The following is a 25,549-nucleotide window of genomic DNA, read 5'->3' on the forward strand; positions in this document are numbered from 1 at the left end:
GCCTAACAGTGACCTCACAATCACCCCCTAGACCTCCCACCTTTGAAGGCCAATATCCCAGCTGCTGGCCTATGTTCACATCCGAAAGGCCACACCTTTCCACCTGAAAGGCCTTTCCACCACCAGGCCAGAACCCCACCGGAGACAGGGGGGTTAACTAAGTGACAGTGCCATCTGCCCACCCCAGGCACAACCAAGACCTCAGAATGACAGAGCCATCCGAGAACTTAAAGGATTCAATGCCCACAGAGAGGAAGTCCATGTGGAGGACCTCGGAGGAGAGGCGGATGTCCGACCTCACGCGGGTGCTGGAGTGGCTGCAACGCAGGCAGGGGAAGAAAAAGCAAACTTTCCAGGTGTGTACTTGGCAGAAAGACTCTCCAGGGAGCCGGACTCAACACTATTACAATAGGGAGACATGGAACTGAGCCTCCCAGGAAACAAAAGGTGGGAGGAGCTTTAAGCACTGGGCGAACTGATAGAGAAGCACTCGGGGCAGAGGGGAGGTTGTCCAGGTGGTTAGGCCGGCTGTGCCAACTGTCACCCACGTAGTTAGCCTCCTACCCTCCCACAGAGACCCGGAGGAGGGGGTGCTATCTTTCCAGATGATTTCATTTCAAAGGGATGGCTTCCAGGTCCTTGAGAAAAATATTCCTGGATTCTGAAACTGGCAACAGGCTGGGAGAAGAAGATTTACATCTCAAAGGGGCAGGAAAAGAATTTACAAGTGCTGGTTTTCTGAAGGAAAAGGAAAGAGAGGTCCTGGGCCCAGAGCCAGGAAGGAACCTCTCTAGTTTCATCGGGGTGAGGAGGGCGTTAAGGTTGTCTTGGTCAGTGTTCTAGAAGAGCTTAGGGACAATAGCTTCTAAGATCTCCAGGGTGGCAGAATGGGCCCTCCCCACTGTCCCCAGAAGCTTGCGTCTTTATGATGGCTCCAGGGTCAAAGGGCATTCAGTCTCCACTGTTATCCCACTGGGACTCCTGCTAACATACCTCCTCCTTTCTACCCGGTATCCCAACGAGTTCTAATCTACCCATCTTGGTCCTCTTCAGCTGCTGTGACAGAATACCATAGACTCGGCTCATAAACAACAGAAATTAATGTCTCCCAGTTTGACAGTCTGGGACGTCCAAGATCAAGGTGCCTGCAGATTCAGTGTCTGATGAGGGCCCGCTTTCTGCTTCATAGATGGCCACCTGCTCGCTGTGTCCTCACAGGAAGGAAGAGATGGGAGAGCTCTCTGGGGTCTCTTTTACAAGGGCACTAATCCCACTTGTGGAGGCTGCACCCTCATGACCCAATCACCTCCCAAAAGCCTCACCTCCTAACACCCCCATCACACGGGAGTCAGAATTTCAACATATGAATTGGGGGAGGGGAGGGGAGACACCATTCAGCCTGTAGCACCGCTAGCACCACACTCCCTCTCTCTCCAGGAACTATGGCAACCAGTTTTGCCTCAGTTTCCCCCCAGGCCCACCATCTATGGAAAATCAAGCCATGTCCTTAGAAAGTGGTCTCCTCTGTAGAGGACACCCCCTGATCTTGAATTCTCTGGCCCCCAGAGAAAAACGGGTGGAAAATGGCATTACGTAGGATGATGCTAATGCTTATTAAGCATTTACTGTGTGCCAGGCCCTGTGCTTAGCCTTGCACATGAGTTATCTTGTCAACTGCCCCCAGCAGGGCCACACGGTGGGCACCATTCTTACCCCTCAGCGGAAGTGACGTAATAAGGAAGCTGAGTGAGGTGCAGGGAAGCAATTTGCTTGAGCTCACAGAATTAATGAAGGGTCAACCCAGGTCTCAAACTCAGACTAATACAGTTCTCACGCTCAGGGGCTTTGTCAGGTCAACTCCCCATAACCACCTCCACTTCTCTGCTTCAGCCTCTCTAGCGGCCCCTGCCTTTCCAAAAAGTTCTCGTCCGTGTATGTGCTTGCTCCTCATTCATATGCAGAAAGATCCGGAGTGCCAGTTCCACCAGACATACAAAAACACGTCTGAGAAACATATTTTACATTAAGGTGCTAATGATTTATGGATGGTCTACCCTCCTGGCCCCCCTTTTTGACTGCTGGGCCGCTCAGAACTCAGTATCAATCACAGAGATTTATATTCACTTCTGTAATCAACAGAAGAAGTCCCTTCTCATGAAGAGTATATTCCAGTGTTTTCACAGCTTTACCTTTTATGTGGCTTTTTACTGGAAATAATTTTGGACTCAGGGAGGGAACAAATTTAATTGAAAATACACTGAAATCTTCAAGCATTCTTATCCTTCCCAGAGGCACGCGGATTTTGAAGAAGCTCCTGAGAAAGCGATGCTTCCGTGGCAGGTCCCAGACAGCACAGATTGAGGGTCGGGGGCGGGGGGGCTTTAGTAAAGGCGGTTGGAGGGGGGCTGTCTGTGGCCTCCTCTCCCTTCCCCTGGCACCACACAGTCATTCATTAAGTTCTCAAAATCCTACTACTGCTTCCATCTTCAGATGAGGAAACCAAGCTGCCGAGAGAGCAGTCGCTTGCCCCAGATTGCTCAGCCCCCAGCAATAGAGCAGGATTCCCATGGGCGTCTGACCAGGAAGCCAGCCCCAGCCGCCGTGTCCCCACAACCACAAGCAGCACACTGCAGGTGCAGACCCAGCCAATTCAGCTTTCCTTGAGGAGCTCCAGCACCCCTACTCCTTGTAGGCTGGCCTGGATGCCCCTCTGTGGGGCCCTCCCCGCTGGACCCCAGAGCTCCCTGTTGTGTCCTCCCCAATGCCCCAGTGGGGGTAGGAGCCTAGGCATGCGCGCAAGGAAGTCCACAGCCACCAAGAGGAGTGCCCAGGGAAGGAGAAAGGCGGGGTGAAGTCATATGATGGGATGGGGAGGGGTTGGGACAGGAGGGAGATCTGCGGACAGAGGGCATATTCTGGCTGGACTCCAAGACAAGAAGGCCTTCCTGTGGCTTCAGACTGGAGGCCATGGCAGGAAAGTCGCAGCTACACAGGTCATTTGGGGGCCAGGAGGAATTCCTACTAGGCTGGAGAGAGGGGCCGTTGTGTAGAGGGTAAGAGGGAGCTAGTGATGGGGTTCTGAGGTGGGGGGGACAGCCAGACCTGGTCATTCTCTAGGAGCAGAGTGTCGTGGACAGCAGGGCGTGTCTGGAGGCAGAAGGACAATTGTGGGGGGATCGGGTGGGGGGGGGACAGAAGTGCCAGAGTGGGAGCCAGCCAAATCTAGAAGTGGGGAGGGTGCAGCCTGCTCTCCACAGAGCCACCCCTCTGTTGGGGGCAGCCACAGTGCAATCCTGTCTTTTCAAAAACAGAAACCCAACTGGGCGGTACCCCCTAAAACAACTGGGAAGGAAGAAAAGAAAGGCCGAAGCATCCTCAAAAAGCAGAAAGGGAACCACCAGGCAGCCTTCTCTGAGAAGGTAACACGGGTTCCCTGGGTTGAGAAGGGGTACGTGCTCCACCCCTGCACAGTACCTGGCTACATTTTTTTTCAGTTTAAGGCTCTAAAATCCACCCCTGCTCCACACTAACACACAAATGAATCCCCTCCCCTTTCCCCCCTCCAGACCCCACCAGCCCCATGGATGCTGGCACTCCTGTGGTAGAGGGTCATTCTTGCCAGGTGCCTTCCTCTCACTGCTGTCCCCAGACCATTCAGGAAGGCCATCTGAGAGGCTGAGAGATGAGAACAGCCAGGCTTAAGTGCCCCCCGTCCCGGATGGCTGTGGCTTCTGTGACCCCTCATGGACTCCCTCCGAGGTAGCAGGGACCAAAAGTCACGTGCGGGTGAGCAGGTGCCAACTTACCACCCCAGCCCCTTCACCTGCCCCGGGCCCAGAGCAGTCTCTCCTTTGGCCCCTTTGCCTGCCTTTCTGCGAACCCCTGAAATCACTCATTTTGAGGGTGGAGGAGGCCACGCCAAGCCCTGTTTCTCATGGAGTGACTTGTCTCCCGCTCCCCTCCAAGACCCCCGAGCAAGGCACCAAGAAGGACAAGAACCATGTCATGTACCAAAAGCTAAAGGGAAAACGCCTCAGCCTGGTTCCTGGCAGCTACTCCAGGGACAACCCCAAGAAATCTGGTAAGGGGAGCATCCTACCCTAAGACGGGAAAATGGGATGCCAGAGTCGTCCCTCATAACTGCCCACCTCTCAGAGTTACAGGAAGCCCACACTGTTGTCAAAGCAGCAGGTTCCATGCCAGCCCAGCAGCCCTGGACCGTTGTGGAGCCCCACGTGGCTCTTTAGGGATCACACCACAAAAGGTGCGACCTGGTCAGCAAGCGAGTGGATGTCCAGGCTCTGCCCACACCTGGGGGTTCTCTTCTCAGGGTGCCAGCAGAGTGTACCCCAGGTTCCTAAAAGCCAGTTTGATGATGGCAACCTCGTGAGCTCCAGATTATCTCACTGGTTTAGGTACTGTGACAATGTCAGTGTGACATATGAGGCACCACTCCTGCTGGCCCAAAACCCGCCAGGTGTCACTCACACCCAGGAAGAAGTTGGCTTAGGTAATGCCAGATCCTCAGTTCCCAAGGCTGCCTGGGTTCGAACAGCTCTGTAGTGAACTTGGAGTTGTATAATCCGGGGTGAGTCTCTCTATCTGCAGGGGCCAGTTTTCACATCTAGAATGTGCAACAATAACATGACTTGCCTCACAATAGAGTTTTAGTGAGATGAGGCATATAAAGCGTGTAGCCTGATGTAGGTGGTCAATAAATGGTGGCGGCAGCGACTTCTAAGGAAAAAAAATGCTAAAATTCTCAGGTGGGCTGTACCACGGTGTTGGAAAAACAGTTGCATTTATTGTGCTTGGCTTCTTGGAGAGGAGGTGTCTGGCAAAAGAAATGGGAGGAGTGGCCGAAAGCTTTTGAGTAGGGGCTGGCAGGCCTCCCATCCAAAATTACTCCCATCGTGCCCAGCAAAATGCCCTCTTTTCCTTTTCATTGAATACACCAAAGCCATCATAACCCAACTGCGCTCACTTGCATGTCAGGTTTCAATTTGATTGGCTCTAGATGCCGTGCAGAATCCTGGACTGAATTCTAGAACAACACTTTGGTGGAAAAACTGGTGAAATCCAAAGAAGCTGTGATGTGCCAAGGTTAACTTGTTAATTATCTTTTGACAAATATTCCCTGCTGGTGTGAGATGTTAACATGAGGAGAAACTGAGCAAGAGTGTACAGGAACTCTGTGTGCCATCTTTGCAACTAGATTGGCATAGGCCTTAGAGTTTTCTGTGACTCCCAGAGTCAAGTCTGGCTCCCGCTGAGCCCCTGAGCATCTGCAGATCTCCATTCCAGTGGTGGTTCCCTTTTCCCTGCCCCTTGCCAGAGCAGACACAGCCCCATGTCCTTCATTTCCCCCAAAACCTCTCACAGGAAGCCTTTGTGTGTAAACAGACTTTACTGAAGTTTAGGGCAACAAAGGAAAAGAATTTCATGGCAGAATTCTACAGAAAACAAAACAGAAGTTGATTACAAAACCCTCTTAAGGGTTCGTCCAAGTCCTTTGTCCCCAGCCACCAGGAGATGTCCCCTGGCTAGCTTTCCCTACTTTTCCCAGCTGTTCCACTCACCCCAGCACTGGAGCTAAAGTGAGCCCAAGTCTGGCCCCCAGATACAAGATTTAAGGAGGCACTCACTCTCTGGTATTGACTCTGCACTTGCGGGAGCCTGAGACTGAACACCTCCTTGAATTGCACCCTTGCCCCGGGCACTTTGCTGTCCTCACTCTACTCCTGGGCCTTCCTAGCTCCCCTCTCTTCCTCTGTTTTTCGTCTCCCTCTCCTCCATCCTCTGCTTTCCTCACCCCACAATTCCCATTGGCTTTTTACCTGGAAGGATCCTTTGTTTTACTGTCTTACTCCACACTCAAAAGGAGTCTATCAAGATAATTTCCTAAACAAAGGCAGTTTCTTCCTTAAGACAAAATCACTACCAGCTAATAAAATAATCCGTTTCACAACACTGCACAAAAATGCAAGCGGTTTTTTGGTTCTTTGCAGTACCCCCGCCCCAGCAAGACAAAATCCACCCAGTTCAACAGGGGACATTTTTCTCCCAGCTGATGCAATACAACAAGTGGCCACTGGGGGGCAGCAGGTGCTCAGTTGCAGCAGGTGCTCAGAGGCACCCAGGAACCACCTTGGCATCCAGATGTGGCACCCAGACACTGAATCAGGACTGAGCCTGAGCACAGCAAGGGGAGCTTCCAGAGAAGGCTAGCAAGAGGCCTGAAATGAATGGGCAGGATCTGTTTTTGGAGTCAAGTTCAAGACAAAGCAGCCCCTAGGAAAGACGTGGAGCCAGTTATGGGCTATGGCAGGAGTCCAAGTGGAGAAAAATATGGATGAAGTAAGGACCAGAACTCCTGGTCCTGGCCTCCCCTGGCCCCACGCAGCACCTGGATCATTGGTGTCCTTGTCAAGAGCCAGATCCCCCGGGTGTCCCAGATTCCCTATCTGCAGAGTGAGGCCTTTGTACTCTCGTTGCCATGTTTCTGTGTGATCTGCTGAGCAAGAGTCTGTGGGGAATGGCCATCAGATGATCCCCACCACCTCCAGAACTAGAATGTGACCACTCTATCTGTACAGATACAACAACTCCCACTCATTCACGTTTTTAGTGTATGGTGGCCACAAAATCAAAATCTGTGACAGTGTGTTCTTTATTTTTTTCTTTTTTACGTTTATTTATTTTTGAGACAGAGAGAGACAGAGCATGAACGGGGGAGGGGCAGAGAGAGAGGGAGACACAGAATGCAAAGCAGGCTCCAGGCTCTGAGCTGTCAGCACAGAGCCCGATGCAGGGCTTGAACTCACGGACTGCGAGATCATGACCTGAGCCGAAGTCTGACGCCCAACTGACTGAGCCACCCAGGCTCCCCAAGACACCATGTGTTCTGAATGAGTGACACAGACCTGCCTCCAGCTCCAGAACCCCACAGCCAATAGAAAACATCAGTGATGACCCCCACGGGGAGCACTGTGCTTTTCAACGCAGACCACTTCATCTTTGTCCGCCTCAATTTCACAAAAGCTCCCATTCACTCCTCCTAACAGCTGAAATGCCACCTCCATCCCGCCAATGACGACCACGCTGTCGCACCCAGGAGGCACTGGCCTGCTACCACGCTGCTGCTGTGGGCCACGGGCCACTCCCTTCTCCCCACACTTGAACTCCCTGAAAACACTCTCTTCTGTTTCCCCTTTCTCACCAACCCCTTGGCCCGCATGGAGGGCCGCTAAGTTGGTTTTGAATTTGTAAAAGGTCATTCTGGCTATGGTCCCATAAAAGACCCTGGGAAAGAAATTGGAGCCCATTTCCAAAGTAAATCTTGGCAAAGTCTGAGCCGGCTAACCTAGAAAAGGGGAATTCACTAGGTTTTCTCTCCCTGGGGCCCAGGGCATTCTGTAGATGCCAGAGCAGGAGGGCATCCCTCATGCCGAGGGCTGGAGGGCAATGATACCCTCTGTCTCCATGAGCACAGAGTCAGCCCCTGGAGCCCCAACTACAGCCCAGTAGAAATCTAACTTATCTGTTCAGCCACAGACTCAGGAATGTGGGTCATTTATGCTCAGGTGGTAGCCAGGTCAGATGCCCAGAAAAAGGGACCAACAACCTGGGTTCACATTTTCCTAGATCCACCACTAATTCGCTATGGCGTCTTGGGCACGTGACTTAATCTCTCTGATCCTCAACTTTCTCATTTGTTACATGTACATGATATGGCAGTGCAACTGTAGTGCCCCCCCCCCCTCTAGAAAGCTCTTTGAACACTGCCTGGCACAGAAGTCACTCAATAAATGCTATTTCAGATGTTTAATTATCATTACCATTTACATTACTACTCTTCTTTCCTACATGAGACTTACCTTGACCTAGATGATACTCAGATATCTCAGAAAAAGCTATACTTCTTTCTCCAAGAGATTTCCCATTTGCGTTGGTGAGGATAAGCAGCTCATGATTCTTCTGGAACATAGTACCAATTTGCACTACGCGTGAACAGGGCTGCTAAGGCCACCTGGCCAGGGACCGGCTGTCAGTGCAGAGCACCATACTGGGCATACAGACTCCCAGTTCGGCCACTAACTCATACGAGAGCTTGGGTGAATCACAGTGTGCCTCTTTCCAGGCTGCTGTCCCTGAATTTCTATAACTGTTGGAGGTCTAGACTCATTCCCCCTAGACATAGCCCGGTAAAATTCCCAAACTTTCTTGATGAAATCTTGCAAGCTTACAAGGAGAACAACCTACTTACAAAGGAAAAAAGAAAATGCCCTAAGTGAGAGCAAAGACCCCAAACTAGCAAATAACTGGTTTACAGATCAGAATCTAGATACACTTAAAATTGGGTTTAATATGGAAAGACAACAAAAGAACAGGCCAAGAGATAACAAGAAAGACAAACAAATGAGGTGGAATTAAGGCTAAAAAGAAACACGTCAGGTAAAAGAGGGATATTTTTAAATGTTAAAGAGAATAAAGTAATAAACCTAAGCCTACACACACCAAAAAATATAGTAGCTGAATACATAGTTATTGAGAACCGCAAAGAGAATCTAACAAAAATACATGTATAGTGGGAGATTCTAATATGCCTCTTTGATTTCTTTACATGCCTCTTTTTGAATCAAACAGATCAAACAGACTTAACTTTATATTTGAACAGAGAATGCGTTTTTATGTGGCTAAAAAATATCTACAAAACTCATCTGCATTTTCACCTCAAAGAAAACGTTAACATTCACAAAGTAAAGATCCTAGGGCCATGGCATTATCCTAAAGCAATAATTAGAAATAGCATTTAAATTAAAAGATACTCCCAACTCAGCAGTCATAAATGAACAAATACACTCCTAAAATACCCTGTATCAGAGGGGGGAAAAAAACTCATGAAAATAAGCCCGTTTCTTACGAAAACCTATGGGAACAAAGGCGGAATCTAGCCTCAGAAGAAAATTTATTGTAAAAACTAAAACTAATAATTCTTACCTTTATAACACAAAAAAAAGTAAGAAAAAAAACTAATACTTGTAGCAATCCATTATTTACAAGAAGATAGAAGAAATAATTTATGTGAAAAAGAGAGCTTTTATACATTAAATAAATACCAGCTGAGATTAATGAAACCCAAGCTAAAAAATAGTTAAAAGGATCAATCCAAAGCTAGTTTAAAAAAAAAAAGTTATAATGTTTATTCATTTTGAGGGGGTGGCAAAGGAGGGGCAGAGAGAGTGGGAGACACAGAATCTGAAGCAGGCTCCAAGTTCCGCACTGTCAGCACAGAGCCCAATGCGGGGCTCGAACCCAGGATCCTTGAGATCATGGCCCAAGCTGACATCGGACGCTTAGCTGACTGAGCCACCCAGGCGCCCCCACCAAAGCTAATTTTTTGAAAAATCAAATGACGAGTAGTATGAACTTTTCGTGACCATCATTAAAAAGAGTAGGGGTGCCTGGGTGGCTCAGTCAGGTAAGCGTCTGACTACTCTTGGTTTCTGTTCAGGTCATGATCTCGCAATCGGTAAGATCGAGCTCCCCATCAGGCTTTGCACTGAGCACGGAGTCTGCTTGGGACTCTCTCTCTCTCCCTCGCTCTGGCCCTTCCCCGCTTGTATGCACACACTCTCTCTCTCTTCAAATAAATAAATAAACTTTAAAAAAAAAGAGCAAAAATGTCGAAGATTTTGTATGGAGAGAATGTATAAACAAAGATGAGAAATACATGAACTGAGCTGTAATAGAACACTATATACACCTCTCTGATACATTTGAAAACCTAAAAGAAATAGATCATTTCCTCTCATACTTTAAATTATTAAAATTGATATCATAGGCGCCTGGGTGGCTCAGTCAGCTGAGTGTCTGACTTTGGCTCAGGTCATGATCTCACAGTCTGTGAGTTCGAGCCCCACATCGGGCTCTGTGTTGACAGCTCAGAGCCTGGAGCCTGCTTTGGATTCTGTGTCTCCGTTTCTCTCTGCCCCTCCCCAACTCATGTTCTTTCTCTCTCTCTCTCTCTCTAAAAAATAAATAATAAGCATTAAAAAATTTTTTTAATTGATATAATAAAGACATTGAGGAGAGCAATTTCTGAAGTAAAAATTGAAAGGTGGTTGACACTTTCCCACTGAAAAAGTCACCAGGACAAAAGGCTTCACATTTGGTTCTATCTAACCTTTTCAAGAACAAATGATCTCGATATCACTTCAACTATTCTGGACCATATAACATACAGATATTCCTGCATTAATCCCACAAGTCACCATAACCACAATATTAAAATATTTGCAAAGAAGTAATATAGATGCAAAAAATTTAAAAATTTTAGCAAATATGCCAACTGTATGAAAATAGATCAACTATTTCAATGTGTGAAATTAATAACACACCATGACCAAGTGGGATTTCTTGTAGTGGTTAGGAAAGGTTAGATTATCAATATCAGAATATCTAAGAACATAATTTATTCCATTAGTAAAATAAAGGAAAAACCATATGGGCATGTCAGTAAGTGACAGAAAAGCAGTAAGTAGAGTCAAGCAATGATTACTAATAAAAACTGTATGTAACCTAAGAATTATTAAGCTGATAAATATTATAAAGCATATCAAAACTAGTGGCAAGTATCATTCTAAATGACAAAGTGCTAATTATTTTAATTAAAAGCAGGAACAAAATGAGGCATGACTGCTCTCATCATTATTGACATTGTGTTAGAACATCTGTCAAATGCAGTATGTCAAGAAGAGTATATACATTTTCTAAATGTTACAAGGAAGCTATTTTCATTGTTCCCCTGGTATGATTACGTATCTCTAAAACTCAAGAAATTCTAGTAAAGAAAGAATAGAATGTAGTTTTGTTGTTACTGGGCTAGAAAAAAATACATTGTGAAGCAATCGTCTTTTCTCTATACTAGTCATACCAGTCAGAAATGGAAATGGGGAGAATATATTCCCTTCTCATTAGTAAAAAAAAAAAAAAAAAAAAAAAAAAAAGCTACAAAATACCGAGTGGTAACTTTAGCAAGGAGAAAAAAAATTAAATTCTCCAAACACTCGCCCCCACAGTATTTAAATTCAGTCCAAACCACATATTTGGGTAACATCTGACACTCACCATTTAATTTCATACATTTGTGTCTTTGTGCATGCTGTTCCTCCTTCCCATTTCCATTTCATACCTGCACATGCTGTTCCTCCTGCCACACATGTTGTTCCTCCTGCTGCACATGCTGTTCCTCCTGCTCGCACATGCTGTTCCTCCTGCTGCACATGCTGTTCCTCCTGCCTGCAATACTTTTCTCCCCTTTTCATCTAATAATCTGTTTTTCCTTTAAAAACCATGTCAGAGTTTATTTCAGATAGCTTCCCCTACCTCCTCTAGGCTAAGGTTCCCTGTAGGTGAGGAGGGAAAGAAGAGAAGGTCTAGAGGGGGACTAAAGACAAGAGGGAAGGGGAGGGAGCTGGGGGAGGCAGGGAGAAAGGAGGGAGGAAAAGACAAGTGAGAATTCAGCCAATGCCAAGAAGAGACTGCAAACCTTGAAGTGACCTCGTATCTCACAACAGGCAATCGTTTGAAGCCCGTGCAGACTCGCCAGCCTCACCCCTTCCTGTCCGCCCTGCCTCTCACCTCTACCAGGCTCTAACTCCCTGCTGTGCCATCTGTCCAATTTCAGAACTAGACATCAAGGATGCCATCGTCCTGGAGTCCACTCAACGGTCCGTGCCATACCATCGACAAAGCATCATCGACCCCATGCTCCAGGACCCTCTCTTTAGCACTCGGAGGTCGACGCTCTTGAGAGACTGGGTGGTAGGCAGGATGCCCGAGGTCTCCTACGAGCGCAAGCTGAAGAGCCTCATGGAGAAGGGCGCCGAGCCCAAGGTGGAGACGGTGAGAATGCTGAAGCCGGAGGAGGTGCTGAGCTGCCGGTGAGTCTCCACAGTCTGGTTCAGACACCGGGGCTAAGCCCGGGGGAGGGGGGGCGGCGGTGGCAGGACGGGGCTCCGTCTTTGTGACCTGAAGGGCTGACCCAGGGCTGAAGCCGCTGGGTTTCCAGCAGCCCCAGCTGCTGGGGTACCAGCTCTTGGATGAGGCGCAACATTTAGGTGCTGCCATTTTGATGCCACGCCCCTGGACACCTTCACCACCCCTGCAGTATTTCTGTACGTTTCACAGTACAAACCATGAATATTATCCACAATGAAAGAATCAGTTGTCTGTGGCCTGGTTTTAACAGGAAATCCCTCTGAGGGCCTTCATACGGCAGTGTCAAGTTGCTGGTGATAGGAGCCACCCTCCCTCCCTTGGCTACCTACTGTATGTTTGGGGTTTTAGACTCCAGAAGGTACTATGAATAGAGTGTGAGCCACTTGCTGTTTACTGTTCTCACTAAAGGTCTTCTTTCTCACTTGTTCTTTTTCGCATTTATCAGGACCTGCTGGTTTCCGCCCCCAGATTCAAGCGCCCCTCCCAAGCCCTTTCCTGTAAAGATGTAACTGATAAGATTCAGAGACTTCAGTAGGGGAAACTGACAACAGAATAATGTGGATGTCCTGTAGACTGAACAGCAGTGAACTCATCTGTAGAGTTAAGATTGACCTCAGATGCCTGGCACGCAGTGACCCCATTCCAAAGTCCTGCTCTGCTCACTGACTGGCTGAGAGATGGATGGGTAGAATGGCAGCCTCCCCCACTGAAGGGGGCTTCTAGCTTGACCTCTCCACGGATGGGTGACTTTGGCTATGGCTTTCAGTCTGACAGGGGGATTCTAGTGGACTCTGGCCAACAGACAGCCTACCTGGGCTCAATAGTGGGCAGAAAAGAGATTTGGACAGGGCCCCTACCCTCCAAGGAGGGAGAGAGAATATTTGGAGAGATGGCATCCAACAAGCCATCCAAGAAAAAGATGAAATTGTCCATAACGGGATAGTGAGTGCTCACACGTACATTTGTGTGAGATCTTCCAGAGCTGTGCTGGTCACAGACGGAAGGGGCAGACCCTGACTGGTGCTGTCATGGAAAAGTAGTCCCGACATGGGGCTGGAGAGTGGGATCTAAGATGGCTATAAGACCAGATAAGCTCTGGGCAGATCTTGAAGGAGAGGGAGACCATTCCCAATGGTTATATCAATATCCAGCTCTTCCCCCATCAACTGTACCAAAGAAACCAGCAGGTGGCCTGAGTAGGGGGACTACCTCCTTTACTAAAGCTGGGAACAAGGTCAAGATTTCTGGTAGAATACAGAGCTCTCAGGATATGACGATAGAGATACTCTCTAGACCACACAGCATAGATGGGACCAATTCCACTCTCCAGTGTAAGTTAGAATTGTGGAGCTTTAGCTAAGATTTTAAATCAATGGCCAGACTTTTAAATTGTTTGAATGATATTATAAGAAAATACTCCCCTTTCCCACAATTTACTCAGCTTTTATTGCCACCGTTCTGTATTTGGCCCAGGCTTTGGCATCACTGAGGTTATGCACACCTGGCAGTGATGGAACCCCTGACAATTGGATCTCTCCCCACGTGGCATAATGTATCGTGACCACCATATTGCACCTGCTTTCCTAATGGCATGTTAGCTTTGGCAGAAGAGTCCTTGAAATGGATATTCTGTTATTTGCTTAACCATTCCTCTGCTGATGGAATTTCTTCTTTTCCTGTTGTTGCTAACCCCAGAGTGAACACTTTGATTTATATAGCTTTTTATCCCCTTGGCTTCTCTTCTTCGGACTCGTTGAAGGCCTGAGTGGAGTTCCTGAGTCAAAGATCATGAACTGTTGGCAGGGAGGGACTTGGGGGGACAGGGGCGGAGCTTGGCATCCAAATTACCTTCCAAGAGTTATACGAATAAAAACTCCCATCAGTTCTGTGGGGTGTCCCACTCTCTCATAAGACCTCTGTCAGCTCCAGAATGTCCACAGAGCCCATTCCCTTTAGAGATCCCACGCTGCCTAAGTCTAAGCTCTTGTCAATAAAGTTTGAAGCTAGAGTGACTCCACCCTCAACTGACCTCTTTGGCCCTTATCTCGCACAGATACCTGAGGTTGTCCAAGAACAACATTCGAACCTTGCTCAAGCTGTGCAAGGATGCAGGCATGAACGTGGACATCCACCCCCACATGGTCGAAGGGGAGATAGACGCTAAAAAGGTGTTCGCGCAAATCCCCAGCGTGGCCCTTTAGGCAGCTCCTCCCCCAGGCCACTGCAAGCTCCCTCTGCTGTTGGATCCCTGCCCCGCCCCCCCAGGTGACATCTTCTGGTACCCCATGCCATCAGACCTGGTGCATCTCTTTTAGACACTAGTGATCAGAAAACAAGGCCAGACTGCATGAATCATTGTACTGATGTAGCGTTTGTCCTTGACCCAAATCAAAACTGATTTGGGAGAGACTGTGGATTTTCTCCCCACCAAAAGAAGACTCTTTAGAAAGGGCTTCTTAGAAAAGAAGTCTTGGAAAAAGTGAGAACTGGAGACCCAGAGTCCCCAGAGGAACATCAGGAGGGACAAAGGGCTGAGGGGCTGGTTGGGGACACACACACATCACAGGTCTTATACACCACCCCCCAACCCCTGCCCTTGTGGAACTTCATTCTGTGGGGAGCTGAATGCTACATCTTCAAGGGACTGCTTGGTGCTCCCAGACCCTCAAGACAGGGGCTACCCTGGGACCCTCACCTCTCAGACCCCAGGTGCTCCAACAGAGGTTGCAAGCTTCCCCTGGGGTTCAGCAGGGAGTGGAAAAGAGAGGGGTAAATGAATGCAGAGGAGAGACCTCGCCCCACCCCACAGCTGCTACGGCCACCTGGGTGCTCTTCTGGGGTCCACAGGGCTTTTCTCTGGGAGCTCCACAGGCACAGGGAGTCTCCAGTTCAGCTTCTTGACATTCTAACCAAATGAGCTACAGTGAGCCCCAAGATTCACAGACAACATTGAGAAAAGAACATTTATCAGCAACCCCAAGCCAGGGTCTGTTGGCAGAGAGTGCCATCTGTAGCACGGTGTCTTTTATAAACTGAAGTGGCCTCGCCATTACCTTTTCTAACAGTTATCACCAGATACAGAAACACACACACACCAGCAACAGAGTCACACAGGTACAGCCCCCTGGTTTATGGCAAAGGTGACACTGTGGTGCAGTGGCGAAAAGACAATCTTTTCAATAAATCAGGCTGGTCAATTAAATGTCCATATGGAAAAAAATATCAACCCTCCGCCTCTCACCAAATGCAAAAATAGGTTCCAGATGGATGCAGATTGTGAAAGCTTTTAGAAGAAACATAGAAGACAATCTCCATGACCTTGGGATAGGCAAAAAAAAAAAAAAAATTAAACACAAAAAGCCTCAGTAAGAAAATAAAATACTAATAAATTATATCATATTGAAAGTAGAACTTCCACTCATCAAGACATCAGTGAGAGAGTGAGAAGGCAGGTGACTCATGTGGGAAAATACAGATCTGACAGAGGGCTCACACTCAGATGAGCCCGTATTTTAACTCTGATAAGTCAATGTGCAGAAGGCAGGCAACTCGATCAAAAAATGGGCAAAAGTCTTATGTAGGCACCTTGCAAAAGTGTTAGCTGCGTGACCAATAAACATAAGAAATTGTATTAGTTTTCAGGAATGCAAATGAAAAATACAAGGCAATACCACCAACAGCACCAGAATGGATGATCCCAATTATAGCGGAAAGTGTAGAGCAAAGAGAACGCCATTGGGATGGGCACAATCGCTTTGGAAAACTGGCAACATCTACAAAATTTGTTTACACACTGATGCTGTGGTCCAGTATTCATTCCTAGATACGCACTTCACAGGATTGTACAGCTATGCGCACCAAAAGCCTGTCCTAGAACGTTCACAGTGGCTTTATTCAATGCAGACAAATACTGGATTCAACCCAAACGTCCATCAGCAGAAAGATTAACTAGCAGTGTATTCATACAATGGAATACTGCATAGAAACGAGAATGAGCAAATACGGATGAACGAAGCACGCAATATCACGCAAAAGTAGCAAGACACAGAAAGGAGGACAGCTGTATGATTCCCCGTATACAACAGCACCCCCCACCCCCACCCCCACCCCCACCCCACGCCAGGCAAGACGAATCTACCGTGGTAGAAGCCAGGATAGCGGCGGCCCCTGGAGGAGGGTGGGTAGTTTCTGGAGCGGCATCTGCCATGCTGGTCACACAGGGGTTCACTTGTGGCATTCGTTCACTGTACACTTAAGAGTGCTGCCTTTTAGGCAGGTATACGTACTTTAATTAAAGTACATTTTTAAAAGTATACGAACAAGGGTTCTGGTTTTGTTTGCTAAAAACAATAGCCTCAAAAGCGAAGCAGTTTGGGTCCCCTCCACCTGAGAGGCTAAGGTGACCAGGGGATAGAGGCTTTCAGTCCTGGGGATGTAGTGTACATCTTGGTGACCTTGGTTAATAATGGAGTGCTGTATATTTGGGGGTTGCTGTATGTTTGGATCTTGAAAATTCTCACAAGAAAAGCACCAGAAACTAATATGTTATATGTTAATCATGTCTCTATACAAAAATAAAATTAGAAAAATTACTTTTAAAAAACAACAGGAGCCTCAAAACTGAGGTGGTTCAGAGTCCCCCGCGTCCCCCTCGCCCTCCCCCTCCCATCCACAGCGGTAGTTCCCTCTCAGCGCCACCAGGTGGAGCTCCACCACAGCAGAAGACCTGCATCCACAGAGTGGGGCGTCTGCGGGGAGAGCCGTCAAGCCCAGGTGAGGGGCAGCAGAACCCCAGGTGACTGCAGCCTGAGCTCAGAGAGGGTGGGCAAAGCCCAGCGATGCATACACCAGCTTAGGACCCCTGGGCACGTCACTTCTCTGAAGCGTCCATTCTTCCCCCAAAATGGGGACAAGAAACGCAATTTAAAACAACAATGAGGTATCACTTTATACCTAATTAGACTGGAAAATATTAGTAAGCTGGGGAATGCCAGTGTTGGCCCAGATACGGAAATAAAGGAGCTTCAAGCCTCGCAGGTAGATACTGCAGGCTGTTGTGGCTTTCTTGGTGAAGTCATGCAGACATCAGAGACTGGCAATTCCACTCCTGTGTATATACTCCAAAGAAGTTCCATCACAGGAGATATATTGGAGGGTGTCCCCCCACACACACACCATGTTGACAGGTGGTTGGGTGCTGGAGGCCGTCCCATGTGTGGGAAGGTGGACGGCAAAATGTGGTGGATGGAAACGATGGGAAACGGGATGAAATGTTACACACTAACCTTCATACAAAATAAAAATACATGCATGTAAATAATACATTGCTTGTAAGAACATGTGTAAATGTATTAGGACAGCTGAAATGGGAAAAGGACGGAAGGAAAGGAAGGAGGGAAAGAGAGAAGGAGGGAGGGAGGAAAGGAGGGAGGGAGGAAGGAAGGAAGGAAGGGAGGGAGGGAGAGAGGGAGGAAGGAAAGGAAGGAAAAGAAAATGTGGACAAGAATACCAAGTTTCTAGAGTGGTTGTGAAAGAAGAATCTAAGGGAAGTTTCTATAGCATCTCTAGCATTTTCTGAGCACCCAATTATTTTCTACTTGTGCCTTTATACGTTAATATTTCTTCAATGCCTATTGTGTGTTAGACAATGTACTAGGCTCTGTAATACAACAATAAAACAGACCAAAAAGAAAAATTCCTGCCACTGAGAGCTCTGAGCCTTATTCCACAAACCTGGGTATAGAGAAATGGCACACCTTCCTGAATCAAATTACTGCCAGTCTGATTTTGTGCCCCCACCATGCTGCACTGGTGAGGAATCCAATTTCAGTCATGGGTGGGGCTCCCTCTGTCAGAGCCCCAGGCTCTGGGATATAGGAGCAGTATGCCCAGGGTGTGTAGGATTCCCAGTCCCTCGTGTCAGTCTACACTGGTCACTGCTGAATCACTGTGGGCCACAGCCCACAAGAGCCCAAAGTTCTGGTTCCATTTGGTGAGGCACCAAGCTGGCTCAAGGATTTCTGCAGGGAGGCCCCAAGGCTGTGATCCTGCCTTCTGAGAAGGGCCACATAGCCATGGCTCCCAGGACGGACTGTCATCTCCAGGACGCTGCCAGCATCGGAGATACATCTCCATCACAGCTGTGCTGGCTCCGTTTTCCATGGATAATGCTTCCTCTCCCCCCAGGACCTAGGCTACCAGACCAAGGCAGCTGGGTTGTCCACAGACACCTTCTGCCCCTGGCCTGGCAACAGAAATGTCCTGGGGGTGGTGAGAGAGCTGCTTGCTCTGCAAAGGGAGGGGAGGGAGGGAGAAATTCGGAGAACCAAGCATAAAGAATTCTCAGGCTTTTAAATTCTTCTCCCAGAGTGCAAACAAAACACAAATTTAAATCACAATAAATAGCCCCGACATCGTTCCTATTTCTGGGTTCTTATGTATTCAACACAGTGGTTGAGTGCTTACTGAATGCTGTGTGTTCTAGGCACTTGGGGGGCCTTCAGTGACTGGTGTGATGGTTGATAGTAAAGTGTGGATGGCGATAGGGAAGAGGCTGTCCCAATTCAGTTTATTTGGTTGCCAGAAATAGTCAATAGGCAAAAAATGAAAACGCATGTCTGTGTGTGTACATGTGTATATAATACCTGTATGTATGTATATGTATATACACATATGTATGTATTTGTTCACACATACATGCATATTGTGTGTATACATGCATGTATACAATGTGTGTGTGCACCTGTATAGAATGCATGCACGTGTGCATATGTTTGTGTGTGTGTGTACATATGTGTGTATGTATATGTGTGTAAATAATGCATGGTGTGTGTGTGTGTGTATGTGTAATATCAAGTAGTTTCCAGAATTAGCCTAACCACTTCCTGGACCGTATCTGTTGGAGACACAAATTGCAGGGAGAGGGTCTGATTGCCGCCTCCGGGTCAGGGCCCCATCCCTTGGCCCAGGGAGGACAGAGTGCCATGAGAGGCAGTTCCACCAAAGCCACACAAGGGGAAGCAGGGTAGTCCCCCAAAGGAAATTGAGGTACCTGTTGGTTACCCACCACCAGGTAAGAATTCTCCCCCAATAACAAGAAACCCTGACCATCTCCCACCGTGTCTGTCGGCCAGGGGTGGAGGGGCAGCTTGGCAGGAGGTTCTGGCTTGGGAGGGCTCATGAGGTGACAGTCACGCTGCCCATCATCTGCAGGCATGGCCAGGCCCAGAGGACACACTGGCTCATCACAGGGGTGGCTAGTTGGCTCTGACTGTCTGGCTTTGGGGAGGTGGCCTCAGTGCCCCACAGACATGGGCCTGTCCTGATGACATGGCTGCTTCCCCTGAGCAGGCCATCCCAAATACAGCAAGGTGACGCTTCAGGGCCCTCCACGCTCCTGTCTCGAAAGTCCAAGACAAGGTCCCGCCGGTTACACAGCTCAGCCTCATTCAGCGTGACAGGGAATAATGGCACAAAGATCAGGAGTTGACTGTCACTGGGAGCCATCGTGCGGACTGGCCACCACCTGCGCTGGTGGAAAGCAGGTAGGAACCTAAAGATGTAGCGAGCAACCTTGGCTGAAAGAGTCAGGGGAGGCCCCTCCGAGGAGGTGACATTTGAGTCAGACCTGGGGGGGAAGTAGAAGTTCACCAACAGAGATGGGAGGAAGAGCACTCGGGGCAGCTCAGGGGTCAGTTCCGCTGCAAAGAATGGAAGCCCGGTCAGAGAAGGCCTCTGAAGCACCTGAGCACTGCCTGCCTGTGCGGGGCCTGCTCCCAGGCCTGCCCTTGCTTCCTGCCCCCAGACTCCAGTGTCTGGCTGCTAAGGGGGAATGGGCTTGCTGTCTCTGCGGGAAGCACCCACTCCCCCAGCTCACTGGCCTCCTGGGAGGGTGAGTCGTGAAGCCTGTCCTTCTAGGAGAAAGGCTGGACTCCTGGAAGACCCTGCCCTGCACCCCCACTGAGGGCCAGGAGGCAGGGTGGAGGGGTGGTGAGCAGGGGCTATCACTATGGCTTTCCATGTCACTGGGCCCAGGCCAACTTCACCACGCCCTGCCCCTTTCTGGGGTTGGGGACAGCTGGTCAGAGACTGACAGATCCATTTGATCATCCCTGAGGCCCCCACACCCCGGACACACACAAATTCCCACTGGCTCTGGGCCAGCGGGCTAGGAGCTTCAGCAGGGCCAGGGGAGCCGCCTTGCCTAAGACATCCGCATCCCCTAGGACGCATTAGGCAGGCTTCACTGGCCAGAGCAGGACAAGTCTGCAGAGAAACAGGCTCATGGGGGCTCAGATCCCCAGAGGGGTGGGGGCCGTCTGACTCCAGCTGTAGAAGCAACAAGGGGTGCACACACAGTGCCCTTCTCCCTCCTCTCCCGTGGTGGAAGACGGTGAAGGAGGAGGGGAATAAGATACGGGCAGCAAAGCCACTGCTGCATCCTAAGGAGTCAAGGCCAGAGACAAATCCACACCTCCAGCCACAGAACCCAGTGCCACGGAGCCAATGTCCCTGCCCCACAGGCTCCGGGGAGCTACAGAGTCTGTTGCCCAGGACCCAACTGGGAGGGAGAGTCCTGCAACTCTGCCCACCATGAGGCCACCAGCTCCAAAGTAAACCACACCTCTCAAGTCCAAAATAAAACTCCCGGTGGCCACCAAGCTCAGAGGTATGGGCTTTGTCCCAGACCTGCTGGGACCTCTGACGTAGGAAGGGAAAAGCCCCACTTAAACAGCTCTGGGCACTGGTGTGAAAAACAGGAGGGGCTTGCCCAGCACACCCAGGTGGAAAAGTGCAGAACCTGGACTCAACCCAGGTATGTCAACAAGGAGACCTAGGTTCTCTCTTTAACTCATTGACTAAAGCGTTAAGTCCATTTGCAGCAAATATTTACTGAGCTCTTCCTGTGTGACCAAGACTGCTCAGCCCCAGAGACTCTGTGATAAGCAAAAACAGACATGATCCCACTGCATGGAACTTACAGATTAGTTGGGGAAACAGCTCTTGAAGAAGTCTTTAAAAATACAGAATTACTAAGTATGTCAAGCACTATCAAGAAAAGAATGGATTTAGTCATAGAAAACCTCCTTTAGAGGGTGGCCAGGGAAGATGCTTCTTAAAAGCAAAGGTGCTTTGAAACCCTGTCCAAGCACAGCAGAAATGAGTGCAGGGATCGATTAATAATGTCTGCCATGGCCACTGGATTAGTAAGTGGTCGTGGTATGCATGCCAGATACTTGCTTCAACTGGTTTATACACTCATCTAGGATCCTTGCTACCCAAAGAAGAACTACATATGATCCTTTTCTTTAAATTTTTTAAATTGTTATTTATTTTTAGGGAGGGAGAGACAGAGCGTGATCGGGGGAGGGGCAGAGAGACAGGGAGACACAGAATCTGAAGCAAGTTCCAGGCTCTGAGCTGTCAGCACAGAGCCTGATAGGGGGGATTGAACCCCGGGACCACGAGATCATGACCTGAGCCAAAGTTGGACACTTAATGACTGAGCCACCCAGGCACCCTGATCTAGATGTGTTTCTAATTCTCCTGGAATTCATCGTGGGATCATGTGGATGAACATTTGCAGAAGCAGCCATGATACATGACAGCTCACTAGCTTTAATTAGTAGAAAAGCCAAGGAAGTAAAATAGAACCTGTAAGGGAATGATTGGTAGCCACTAGGGTGATGTTAGTGAGGTCTTGAAGGACATGGGACTTGGGAGCCTGTTGAAAAGAAGGCCCTCGTTTTAAAGAGCAGAAGGCACTTAGCATCAGAGAGCGTTAGACCTTCTCTGGCTATGGCTTCAATGGAGGGACAGCTGATTCCTGCTCTGGTCCCATCCATATTCTTAACAAGTGCATATACAATCCCTGCCTGAAGATACTTCTCACCTACCCTCAGAGAACCAGTCTCACCACAGACCTTCAGTGAGAGCTGACCTTTTATAGGACCTCTTACCCTCAGCTTTCCATTGGGTGGTCCATCCAAGCATCTCAGGGCTCCCCACACCCACTGCAGTGGGGCAGCCTGTTCAAATGGGAAACAAATCCTTGAGAGGCAGTGCTTGCATCTCTCCAAATGCTTTTAGAGCAGCCTACACCTACCCTTCACTGCGTTTATCACAACTGCGATCAATCCTGTTCGTACTTCTTGATTCATTGTAAGCCTCAAGAGAATGGGGACAATGTCTGGCATATTCACCACCAAATCCCCCATGCCTGGCACATCACGGGTGCTCAACAACCATTTAATGATTGAGCTGTTATAGAATAGAAAGAGTTGGAACAGCATTGAGAAGCTGAGAAGTTTTGGCCTTTTCCAGGGACCAGTGGTCCTCCAGGTTTTAGAGTGGTTCGCAGAGGGTAATGGCAACATGGCGGCCATTCCTTGTAAGTCCTGCTCCCCAGCTTCAGGGAGGCAAGATCCCCAGAAGAAGGTAGTGAATCCATATCATTCTGTCTCTCCAGTCCACAGCCTGGCTACTTCTCATGTTTTAGAAGAGGCCAATGCTTCGTTCACCCTGGGTCATGTGCCAACACCTACAAGACAGGTGCCCTGGGAAGCTGACAGACCTTTGGGGAGAGTAGGCTAGGCTGTCAGTCAGTGAGGTGGGTCAAATGCACATAGAACCAGTGTGTGAGAACCCACAACAGGAGTTCAGTGAGGATGGGCTAGTCTCAGAGGCACCCCGGAGCCAGGTCTGTCAGGACAAGTAGACCCTCGACAAGATGAGGAAAGACTACGGGAGAAGGTGACTTTCAGAGGAGAGGAGAAGAAGAGTACAGCAGAATGAGGAAGGAGATGGCTGTGTTGGAAATAGGTGTGGGGACTTAAGTAGGCCAAGTGGAGCCAACCCATGGTAGACCTTGCTTGATAGCCTAAGAGTTTGGAGTCATAGTCTCAGCCTATGGACAATGGGAAGCCACCACGACTCTTCCAGACAAAGAGCCCAGGGCTGGCTGTCTGGGGCTTCAGAAGTAATGGGCAGAAGACACATCCATGCCCCCTTGGAGGCCAGATTTTGTAGACAAGGGGAGGGAGGCCTCAGGGAGCCAGCAATGGATGACTCCTCCAGAGCTTGGTTTTCAGAACGTGCCTCATCAAAGGGGCCGGTTGCCTTATTAGTTCTCCAAACAGCACGTCTTCCCCAGATCAAGAGTCCAGTGGAAACACAATGGCCACAAAAGTGGTTTTTGTGCCTTGGTTTTCTGGGTCTCCCCTTCCCCCCCTCCTGCCAATATCTATTCCCCATTATTGGCCAGACAAAGCCCATCCCAAGATGCCCACGACTCTGTTGTCATGAACATCCGTCTTTCTCACCTGCGCATTTACCCATGTGCGTCTCCACAAAATCTTTCATCGCATCCACACTGTAAGGATTCAAAGTAAGGAGGTTCATGTCGTCAAAGAAGCCTTGAACTGAATGCCTTCCCCCCACTTTCTCCTTAAATGAGTTGTTAGCAGGAACCCAAGTGTCTGTTGAACCTAAAATACTTTTTTTTTTTTTAAATATAACATTTCAAGGTAACTTACGGCGCGCACTTTAAGAAGCGAGGGCTCAGCGTGTCCCCGCAGATTCCTCCTTGAAGCTCTGGTCTTCAGGGCTGTGGGAGGCATCCAATCAGACAGGCCGCCGCTGAGGGCCAGGGGAGGAGGGCTGTGGTGGTTTTATTTCAGATTTGAGCTAAGACCATGAAATGGAAGGCAGGAGGAAACGTGAGCGAGCGAGCAAATGTGTGTGCGTGTGTGTGTGTCTGTGTGCGCACGGCCAGAATAATGAGTCGCACTAATTCATAGAATTCCATTTTGGCCATCACACACGGCTCCCTTTTCTCTTGAAGGCCACTTTGAAAAATCCCGTTTTCATAAGTCATTTACTTCCCCTAGGAGGGCAGGCCTTCTAAAAATATTCCCCATTTCTTACACCTCAGAAGCAAATTATTTATGTTAAAGCAGCTTCGTTATCCTGGCCCCACTGGGCCAAGCTTGGAAATGGAGGTGACTTTAAGAAGGCACCATTGTCAACAGCAAAGTCCTAGGAGGGGGCCTTTCCGGCCAGGCGAGGCTTTCTGTGGGGCCGAAAGAGCATTTGTGGGTCAAGAAGAAGTTGTGTCCTATTTTTGCACAAATATTTACGCACCAGGCACCGCACTAGGCACTGGGGAGACCCCAGTGGACACACAGGTCTGCTCATGGGAGCTTGTGTTTCAGCGAGGGGAGACCGACACTTGGTAAGTACACCAAGAAATGAAACTGAGACAGTGCCCTCTGAAGGGTGTACTTGGCCTTCTAGAGGGTGGGTCCTCAGGGTCATGGGAAGCAACATCCCAGTGACAGGAAGGAGTGAGTCACGCAAACGTCTGGGAGTTGGGGTTTGCAGAGAAGGGGAATGGGCAAGAGGGAAGCCCGAGGTGGCGGTGAGCTGGGGTGTTAGGAGGAGGGCGAGGGGGTGAGCAGGGAGGTGAGTTTGACTGGGAGGCAGGAGAGACCAGCACAGTGAATTTTTGTGCTGCTGTTTACGCTTCACTCTGACCTCACGTGCAAATTTACCAAGAATGCAAACCCTGCAAGATGTACCCGCCCCATTGAGAATGGGGTGCCGGGAAAGTGGCTGAGACAGGTTCCTGGTGCTGAGAAAGTCCCTGGCGCCAGGTGCCTCCTCCTGATTCTCTCCACCCCAGAAAACACAATTAGAAATCACCTCTGAGAAGTCAGCCAGAGGAAGAGTGGAACCAGGGAGGGTGCGAGCTCTCAGTGTTTGTGGAACCTGTCACGGCCCCCAAGAGGGGGCCCGCCTCCCCCTTTTATCACTCACAAGCTCTGTCATTATCCAATGGGGGAGAGAGAAAGGCAAGGAAACCACTCCCTGGAGGCGCCCCTCCATTCTTTCGGTGTCCATAAGGCAATTAAGTCTTAACGTTTCTAAACCTGAAGGCTTTCAGGGGCTGAGCCAATTGGTGTCTCCGTAATGAGGGGAGGTTTCTGCTCAGAGAGATGCATTTCCTTTCCCCAGAGTTTGTCCCAACCCCAGCCTCATAGAGAGGCAGAGGGGCAGTGAGGCCCAAGCAGCCTGGGGGCCCCCAGCACTTACATGGCACAGAACGTGCACAGCCCGGACGCCAGAGGAGGCCAGAAGCAGGGTGGGCCTGGCCAGGATGCAGGTGAGGAGCCAGGCCCCCCATTAGCAAAAGTGGGGACTCTGTCACACAGCTGCCAACGTAGGAGTTCTGGAGCAGTGGGGCCGGTATAAAGGCCTTCTGTGAACAGTCTCAATACCAATGAGCCTTAGTTTAAGACTCTATTATGGGCCTAATTGGAGAGTTAATTATTAGGTGCCATTGTGTGCTAAGGAGCCAGGATGTTTCACCCAGACACTGGGGCCAGGTTCTACCCTAAAAGCAAGGGATACTGTACCCACCACTCTTGTGAGACCTATAATTTCAGGAGCTGGGAGGATACAGGGGATAAATAACTCCAGGTAACAAAAGATAACACACCAGAGAGGGAATACCTCTGGGCCATGCTGAGGGCAGTGATAAAGACCC

The 25,549-nt window shown here is 49.1% G+C and overlaps 1 protein-coding gene across 2 annotated transcripts; it reads left to right on the forward strand.

Annotated features, from left to right (window-relative positions):
• Positions 1–43: 43 nt before the first annotated feature.
• On the forward strand, positions 44–14,355 carry CE2H16orf78 (chromosome E2 C16orf78 homolog). 2 transcript variants are annotated; one of them, XM_043599151.1, is made up of 5 exons: positions 44–356; positions 3,312–3,419; positions 3,967–4,081; positions 11,690–11,945; positions 12,449–14,011. In XM_043599151.1, exons 1-5 carry the CDS (start codon positions 207–209, stop codon positions 12,510–12,512), a joined length of 693 nt encoding a protein of 230 aa, XP_043455086.1. In that variant the 5' UTR covers positions 44–206; the 3' UTR covers positions 12,513–14,011. The 2 variants fall into 2 exon arrangements, with proteins under 2 accessions (XP_043455086.1, XP_043455085.1); XM_043599150.1 differs by lacking the exon at positions 12,449–14,011 and adding an exon at positions 14,057–14,355 and having other exon boundaries at positions 45–356.
• The last annotated feature ends 11,194 nt before the right edge of the window (positions 14,356–25,549 follow it).

The sequence above is a fragment of the Prionailurus bengalensis genome, chromosome E2 (genome assembly GCF_016509475.1).
Source record: "Prionailurus bengalensis isolate Pbe53 chromosome E2, Fcat_Pben_1.1_paternal_pri, whole genome shotgun sequence".
In the NCBI taxonomy this organism is placed as follows: Eukaryota; Metazoa; Chordata; class Mammalia; order Carnivora; family Felidae; genus Prionailurus; species Prionailurus bengalensis.

Coding starts and splice junctions, on each gene's coding strand:
- CE2H16orf78 (XM_043599150.1), top strand. CDS start 207: ATGACAGAGCCATCCGAGAACTTAAAGGATTCAATGCCCACAGAGAGG. Junction 357..3,311: donor AGAAAAAGCAAACTTTCCAG/GTGTGTACTTGG, acceptor TTTCAAAAACAG/AAACCCAACTGGGCGGTACC. Junction 3,420..3,966: donor AGGCAGCCTTCTCTGAGAAG/GTAACACGGGTT, acceptor CTCCCCTCCAAG/ACCCCCGAGCAAGGCACCAA.